The sequence below is a fragment of the Arvicanthis niloticus genome, chromosome 16 (genome assembly GCF_011762505.2).
Source record: "Arvicanthis niloticus isolate mArvNil1 chromosome 16, mArvNil1.pat.X, whole genome shotgun sequence".
NCBI lineage: Eukaryota > Metazoa > Chordata > Mammalia > Rodentia > Muridae > Arvicanthis > Arvicanthis niloticus.
The window spans coordinates 67,985,987-67,994,677 of NC_047673.1; the positions used below are offsets into that span (position 1 = coordinate 67,985,987).

At 46.4% G+C, this 8,691-nt stretch overlaps 1 protein-coding gene across 1 annotated transcript; it reads right to left on the reverse strand.

Annotated features, from left to right (window-relative positions):
- Positions 1 to 5,565: 5,565 nt before the first annotated feature.
- C16H1orf202 (chromosome 16 C1orf202 homolog) lies at positions 5,566 to 8,173 on the reverse strand. The gene has a single exon (XM_076914581.1). The coding sequence runs from the start codon at positions 6,778 to 6,780 to the stop codon at positions 6,394 to 6,396; it is 387 nt and encodes a 128-aa protein (XP_076770696.1). The 5' UTR covers positions 6,781 to 8,173; the 3' UTR covers positions 5,566 to 6,393.
- Positions 8,174 to 8,691: the final 518 nt, after the last annotated feature.

The window sequence follows — 8,691 nt, forward strand, 5'->3', positions numbered from 1 at the left end:
GTTCAGAAGATGAGGCCTACACCTGTTTCCAAGAACTGGACAAATCCAGGCAGGTCCAGGCCTCAGAAGCTGCCCTGCCACCTGGCCTCCTCAGAAATCCCCTATGTGCTTTAAGTCAGGCCTTCAGACTCGCTGTGGTGTCTCTGTAGGCATAACATTTTTTTGTTGTTTTTTTGGGGGGGAGGGGGTTGAGGCACCAATATGTTTAATGTGATTTGAATATTATACAATATACTATATGCATTAATATTACCTCATAAACATTTATGTGTCATTTTTATATACAAATCAAAAGTAGATTTAAAATTTAAAAAGAAATAAAATACAAACTATGCCAAATTCAAGTCTATAATGACAGAACGAAAGATCACTTGACAGTAGTACTCTTACTCCTGAATCCTACTTTCCCATAGTTTACCAACGTTAAAAAATAGAATTCCTGAGAAAATAATGTGCCTTATTACTTTTATTTTTTTATATTTTATTTACATTTCAGATGCCATCCCCTTTCCCCATTTCCCCTCCCTAGAACACCCCTATCCCATGCCCCCTTTTCCTTTTTGCTTTTATACATTTTTTTAAATGTTAATCAAAGGATTTATGTTTGGTAATGCTCAATCAGAAGTGTAACCCAATACCCAACCTAGATATATAAACTATCTTTGACTGGTGGAGACATGTGAACATCTGCCTCCGTGCCCCCTCTCTTTCTCTCTCTCATCATCTAGCTTCTCCTCTCCTTCGTCTTCTCTCCTTACTCCATCTCTTCCTCTCAGTACTCCTTCCCACTTAGCTCCTCCTACATATTGCTCTTCCTGCTAAAGTAAAACTTTTCTCTCAGAATACAATTAGAGCATAATTATTCCTAATTGTACCAGTGAGGTACAAGATAGTCCTAATATCCAGTCCATCATTTTGTTGACTAACCAGAGCCTCTGTCATCTCTCCTAACTAAAACACTTAGTTTTGAACCCGGCTTTTTTTCTTGGCTTTAGAATGAATGTCAGCTGAAAACCATCCACTCAGATCTTTTCTCTCAAAGTAAATAGCCAGGATTGGCTATGAGACTATAGGTCTTCAACCCCGTCAGAAATCCAGAATGACTGAGTTAACTGAAATTATGGAAAACACTAAGCATAGCTTCTAAAACTTAGCCAATTTATAGAGACCGCTGAACACCTGGAAAGCCCCTATACTACCGAACGTTGGAGCATCAAATCTTCAGCCTTCTGACCCAGAGTCATCTGACAGACCTTAGTGATGCAGAATTATTAAGGGCTGATTACTCTGTCTAGGCAGATATAATCAGTCGGCTATTCTGCAAGTGTGTCCTTTTCTGGACAGTAATTTGTCTGTAGATGGAGAGAGGCAATTCTTGCCTAGTGGCTGTCACTGCACAACTGGAGTAGCTCCAAGGATGCTCAATTTTCTTCTTAGAATCCACGACAGGAAGCTGTCAGGAGCAGACAGGTCTCTTATCAAAATGAACATTAATATAGAAATATTTGTAACATCAATTCTATGGACTTTTGAAAACCAACTGTCCATGTAAGGTAACCTGGACTGTTGTCTGTTAACTCCTCACAGCTATTTCTAAATAAAATATGGAAAACACCCTAACAATAAACTCAAAGCCCTGAATTTGCTATAGTCCCTTAACTCATAGGCTAACTGTCCCAAATCAGTTAAAAAAGTTAAAGAAGGACTGGGTCTAAGCCTTGTATTCCTAAATGTGTTATACAGGCACAATGCCCATGAGAGTATCAATATTCATCTCACTTTTATATCAATAAGAAGCTCATACCAATGAAAACCTTAAATGTGAAATCAAAGTAAATTTTGTACCATTTAAGAAATTATAACGTTAAAGGCGTGCGCCAGGCAGTGGTGGCGCACGCCTTTGACACCAGCACTTGGGAGGCAGAGGCAGGCGGATTTCTGAGTTCGAGGCCAGCCTGGTCTACAGAGTGAGTTCCAGGACAGCCAGGGCTACACAGAGAAACCCTGTCTCGAAAAACCAAAAAAAAAAAAAAAAAAAAAAAAAAGAAAGAAAGAAAGAAAAATTATAACTTCATCTTGATATTAATTATACAGATTTCTACCAATAGGTTATGGCTATGCAATAAGTCCTAGCTAATCCTCCCTGTTCCAACAAAACCACTACTTTTCCCTAGAAAGACAGACCATTATTAACCACCTTAGTCCCCAAGCCCAGGGAATAGGGGCGCTGACTCTTCTTTAACTTCTTCAAGCTGATTATGGGCATTGAGATATTAGAAGAGGGGTGGGGGGAAGAGTAAATTGATAAGCCTCTGACGTTGTGTCTTCACTGAATCCAGATGGAATTCCAGGACATCGGAGGTTTGAGCAGATCTGCTCAGTATGCTTGATGAGTAGATACACCAAGGCTGTGTATTTTGCAATATACAATTCTCAGAACAAGTTTTAGTATCAAGAAAAAAAAAATTTTTTTTTCGTTCCTAGAGGGCTGACATTTTTTTAAAGATGTTGGTTCTAACAACTTTCCTTTTTTTCCCCCCTTTTTAAAATTGGTTGTAATATTTACATTTCAAATTTTATCCCCTTATCCCATTCCCCCCACCACCCAGGAACCCCTTATCCCATCCCCCCTCCTTGTGCTTCTATGAGGGTGTGATTTTCCAGTTTCTGTGATGCTGTTTCCATTAACATAAACTGCCTCCTAAATTTCTAAATCCTTCCCTTTGTTATTAAATCTCCTATTTTTCTTTTTTTCTCCTTCCCCCCCTTTTTTTCATCTCTTTTTTTAAAATTGGGTATTATATTTACCTTTCAGATTTTATCCCCTTACCCCACTTCCTCCCACCACCCAGAAACCTCCTATTCCATCCCCCCTCCTCATGCTTCTATGAGGCAGTGCCCGCACCTACCCCCCCCCCAATACTCCCTTCCCCACCCTCACATTCCCCACCCCCCACTCTGTGTTCATTTTTTGTGGGACCAAGAAACTCCTCTCCCACCTATGCCCGACAAGGCCATCCTCTCCTACATATACTGCTGGAGTCATGGGTCCCTCCCTATGTGCTCCCAGGCTGGTGGTTTAGACCCTGGGGGGCTCTGGTTGCTTGGTATTGTTGCTCTCCTCCTGGGGTCACAAACCCTTTCTGCTCTTTCAGTCTTCTAAGTTCTCCATTGGGAAACCCTTGATCATGTCAGTGGTTAACTGTGAGCATCATCCTCTGAATGTGTTAGCCTTTGGCAGACCTCTAAGTAGACAGCTATATCATGTTCTTGACAGCATGCACTTCCAGCCATCCACATCAGTGTCTAGCTTAGGTGACTGTACATGGGATGAATACCCACGTGGAATGGTCTCCTGATGGCCCCTCCTTCAGTTTCTGTCCCATGTTTTGTTTCTATATTTGCTCCCTTGAGTATTTTTGTTACTCGTTCTAAGTAGAAGTGAGGCATCCCCTCTTGGTCTTCCTTCTTCATGAGCCTCATGTGGTCTGCGGGTTGAGTCTTCGCTATTCCAAGCTTTTGGGCTATCATCCGCTTAACAGTGAGTAAATACCATGTGTGTTCTTTTGTGATTGGGTTAACTCGCTCAGGATGATAATTTCTAGATCCATCCATTTACCTAAAAATTTCTCGAATTCATTATTTTTAAAAGCTGAGTAATACTCCATTGTGTAGATGTACCACATTTTTTGTATCCATTCCTCTGTTGAGGGACATCTTGGTTCTTTTCAGCTTCTGGCTATTATAAAAATAAGGCTGCTATGAACATAGTGGAGCATATGTCCTTATTATATGTTGGAGCATCTTCTGGGTATATGTAGGCATAACATTTTTGCAACCTACAATTATTAATAAGGGTTCAACCTCTCCTCTAGCCCAACACCCAGAGTTATTAGGATATAAAGCAAGTGGACCTGTTCAGCAATAGTTCTTTGGGGGTGAGCTCTATCTTCTTGGGCAGCAGTTCAATCCTGTAGCAAACACCAGATACTTAGCAGCTGCAGACCAGTCCTCTAGGCAGGCAGACAACAGGCATGAACTAGCAGCTACATAGTCCTTTCAGAAAGCAGACATCAGACACAAAGTAACAACTATAATTCAGTCCTGAAGAAACTGCCAGGCTCACCATCCCGCCTGCGTAGAGGCTGCAGAAGCAGCAAGCTACCACAGGAACCCTCTGAGCAGTTCTTGGGTGAGTTTCTCACTGTCGGTGTTACCAAGTTGAGCTCAACAACACTATGTAAAGTGAACCAATACATGTGTGTCGTTATCTAAGAATAACGAGGCGGAGCAAACAAACCAAAGTTCAGTGCTCGTCTCTTACTGCCTGTGGGGTCATATTTATACTCCTTCATTAGGGTCCTTTCCTGTGTCTGCTTCAGGAAAGCGTTCTTTCCCATGTCTGCTCTAGCAAGACATCCTCTCACCTGTGTGCCCCGGCAAACCATCATTTGGTATAACTAACTTTCCAAAGAACTAGAAGTTGCCACTTCATGTCTCCATCTGGACTTCTGCAAAATAAAACACTGTGCGTTTACATGCTATTTCAGTCTGGGGTTCTTCGGTGAATCATGGACCCTTACAATACCTCCATCTTTGTCTTTGGTGTTTTAAATTTTAAGGAAGGGCAATTTCGAATCTTCTCTTTCTTAGAATTGGTATAACCAGGGAAGTGGAGGTGGAGTCCGATGCTGATCAGGAGGAATGAATCCACTTTCTATGACTTGCAAGACGGCTGATGCCTTTCTGAGGGGCTAAGGAAATGTCCCAAACAGGCCAGTTTCTTTTTACTCAGAATGAACTTCCCTCTGCTGTCTGACTCGTGGCTGTGCTGTGTTCCTTGTGTCATTTCCCTACAACAGAAAACAACCATGCTGTCCAGTTTTCTCTGTGCTTTCTCACACCAGCATACATTGTAGGAAAGTAGCTTTGAAACGGGTAGTTTGGTGTGCTCTGGGTGCGTCAGCCCGTTTCCACCTAAAGGTCCACCTCTGCTCAGCTCATAGAACACCAGAGCTGCTTGATTCTTCAACCTTAGAAACAACTAAGTTCTAAGTGCTGTAATTGTGCTTTTGTGGTACTCTCTGCCGCTCCCTCCCCCACTCGCCCCTCCTGGATGGTGTGGAATTACAACATAGTCCTCTCTAGGCTTTTCTCTCCAGATTAAGTCTCTAGGTCAGTGTTTCTCAACCTGTAGGTCAACGACCCCTTTGGTTGGTCTAATGATCCTTTTATAAGGGTCCCATATCAGATACCCTGCATATCAGATATTTATGCTACATTTCACAATAGTAGCTAAATTAGTTATGAAGTAGTAATGAAGTAAGTTTGTGATTGGGGGCCATGGAAACATGAGAAACTGTTGTAAAGGATCACATTAGGAAGGTTGAGAACCATAGGAGAGGAAACTCCAAAGTCACTACAGAGTCGGAGGAGGGGGGTGGGGGGGGAGGAGATTCCTAGAAAGACCATTCCAATAGATTAACCTCTAAGCCCTCCAGAGTGCTTCTAGCACTTTTGCTGGTGACATTTCACTTTCATCCTGCCAGGTATGCCAGGCTAGAGTATCATTAGCAAGTTTTTATTGAGGAGGAAGAGGAGTCAAAGGTCACACACACACACCCCACAGGGGGAGGCAGACGCGGAGCGGGGGTCAGAAATCTCTTAGTGGAGGCTCCTTTGCTTTTATTTCTAACAGCGATTCTCACACTCCCACGCTAAGGACTTGGGAAAAGGAAGAATTCCTGAGAGTGGGCTGGAGAATGAAAGGACAAGGGGCAGGAATATGATCAAAGAAAGAGGTAAGTGTGTGTGTGTGTGTGTGTGTGTGTGTGTGTGTGTGTGTGTGTACATATATATAAAATTGTGAAATGATTTTTTTTTTAACCAAGTATTACTATTGTGTGTGTGGCAGTCAGATGACCACTCTATGGAGTTGGGTCTCCCCCTCCACAGGGAACTGAACTGACTTCCCAGGTTTGCACCACAGGCTCTTTTACCTACAGAGCCATCTCTAGGGCCCTAAATAATAAAATTTAAAAAGCAGGGTTCGCGCAACATGTTCATGATAAGTAACAAATAAAACCAAGGATGACGGTACAATTTCACCAACACCCAGGGGTCAGGGACACTGAGAGGGGAATGTCCCGAAGGCAGAAAGCAAAGTCGTACGGCCGGGAGGGAGGGGCGGGGCGGGCCACGAGACTCCTAGTGACTTCACCACCCGCTCAAAAAAGCTGATGCCTCCCCTCCAGCGTCTGGGGCTCGCTTAGTCCCCCAAATCCACCACCTTTCATTCATCCAGTGCGAGGGGTTTATTTCCACTTCTTGAATTCCTTTACAAAACCTAACCGACGCCGGGGTTCGTGCGGACCAGGCTGGCCTGGGCGCCCCCTAGTCGGCGGCTCGCGGGCGCTCCAGCACGAGCAGCGGGATCTCCTCCAGGCCCTCGGGCCGCTCCCCTCGCCGCAGGTAGCGCCGCCGCCACGTCGCCAGCCTCTGCAGCAGCCTCTGCAGGCCCGGGGGCGCCCACACGCCGCGCTCCGACGGGGCCGTGGCGCCGGGCCGCGCGAATTTGCCCTTCCTCCGGCGCGCGCCGCGGGCTCCGCGCCCGAACAGCCGCCGCCAGCACCAGAAACCCGAGCCTGAGCTACCGTCGCCAGCCGTTCTGCGCGCCGCCGCCTCGGGCTCCGCGTGCCGCGCCCCCCGCTGCAAGCGCGCCACCTTCTCTAGCAGCTCGTGCTGCACGCCACCGCGCCGCGGGCCCCGAGCCTCCGCCATGGGCTGACCCGGGACGGACGATTCCGGAAGCCACCGACCGCGCAGCTCTGCCTTGCCCTCCAGGACACCAAAGGACCAGTGTCTCTCCGTGGGTGGCCTCCAAGGGATGTGTGTCCTTAGCTGCCCCCCACCCCCTGGGTTAAGTTGCCAAGGAAACGTGGAGGATGACTCCACAATGGCAGCCTAGCTCTGGAGGAAGTTCTAGAATCCAGAGCAAGCATCCTGCAGTCCAGGAGTCAATGCGTCATAGCCAAGCACAGTGGCACCTTGTGTAATCCTAGCACTCAGGGGTTCAACGTCAGCCTGAAGTAGATAGTGAGCCTCTTTCTCAGCACAGTGGCACCTTGTGTAATCCTAGCACTCAGGGGTTCAAGGTCAGCCTGAAGTAGATAGTGAGCCTCTTTCTCAACCCAAAGAAGCAGAAAGGGTACGGACTGAGCTCTTCCCTTATGGTTTGTTGATATATATAGAATGTGTTTATAATTTAGCATGTGCTAGGCAAAAAGCAAATGTACCGTGATTAAATTACTACATAATCCTCACAAGAAGTGATTCCCAAGTGAAAAAAAAAAGTCTCGATTTTATGATTGAGAACGCTGAAACTCAAGATAGGTAAAACCTGGTATAATAGAGCGTGTAGACATGACCGGTTCAGAACTCGTCATCCCAAAGTCTGCCCCCAGGCAAGCTGAATGTTCAGGAAACCCTCTTTAGCTTCTCCTCAGATGCCGGAGATGACTCACGAACCTCACGAACCTCTCATTTTGTGGCATAAACTGGTATTCAGAAGGCCACTTTCTCTAACGAAGGTGTGGGTACCAGTAAGTCTTCCTCCTCCTCCTCCTCCCACACACACACACACACACACACACACACACACACACACACACGAGAGAGAGAGAGAGAGAGAGAGAGAGAGAGAGAGAGAGAGAGAGTAGAGAGAGAGAGAGACAGTTGTAATTATTAAATCAGAGTGTCAAGTGAAAGCACTTTGGTGCTGTAAGAGTGAAAGATGGCTGTGTACCATCATCCTCATCTCCAGTCCCAGCATTTTGGTGTCCACCATTATAGTGTCTTGTAGCACAGCGACTCCCCCTAGATGTTCATAGTACACCATGGTATACTCTCCCCCCCCCCCATGAGCAGGACTGAGAGACCTTGGTTGCCACAGCAAGGTCAAGTGATCTAGGTGGAGTTACCCACCTTGGCTGCCCGGAACACAGCAGAACTGCCCCTGGGCTTGCCCTGAGACATCTCCGGCCGTAACCTGGAACAGACTATGGATTATCCCACCCATCTGAAACCAGGAGGGGTTGTGGGTTGGGTCTTCCCCTTTAAATTGAGAGCTGAACATTAAAGCTTGGGGCCTTGATCAGAGAACTTTGTCTTGGCCTCATCTCTTCTCGCCCTCCTTCCCCTTTCATTCCCAGCCCCCCTTTCAGGTGAATCCAGTTGACTTGTGGCCGCGGGCGGCTACACCATGGTGCAAGTCTTCTCATCCTAAGCAAACTAAGAGAATAAGGAAGAGGCTGTGGTTCCTCCTCCCCTTCAAAGGAAAGCCCCGTGCCTCCCACCAGGCCCTGCATCTCCCAATCGTGCTTGCTACTCCGGGTGGGTGTGGAGAGCAACCCTTTACCACCAGGGCCAGGAATTCAAACCATAGGAGCTCACACAAAAGCGTCATATGTAGGGACGGCATGTGCCACTTGTAGTCACTTGCGGGGTAGCATTTTAGTTTCAGCTACCTCTGAGCACATGCTGGTTGTCCCTGATCATGGAAGGACATCACCTGCCTCTGCCCTCCCCACGCTGGCATGAAAGGCGTGCTCCACCATGCCTCACCTTCACCACTTTACAGGATGGGCTTTTCTTGGCTTTGGAGACTCTGGGTCTCCTGTGTTCCGTTACTTT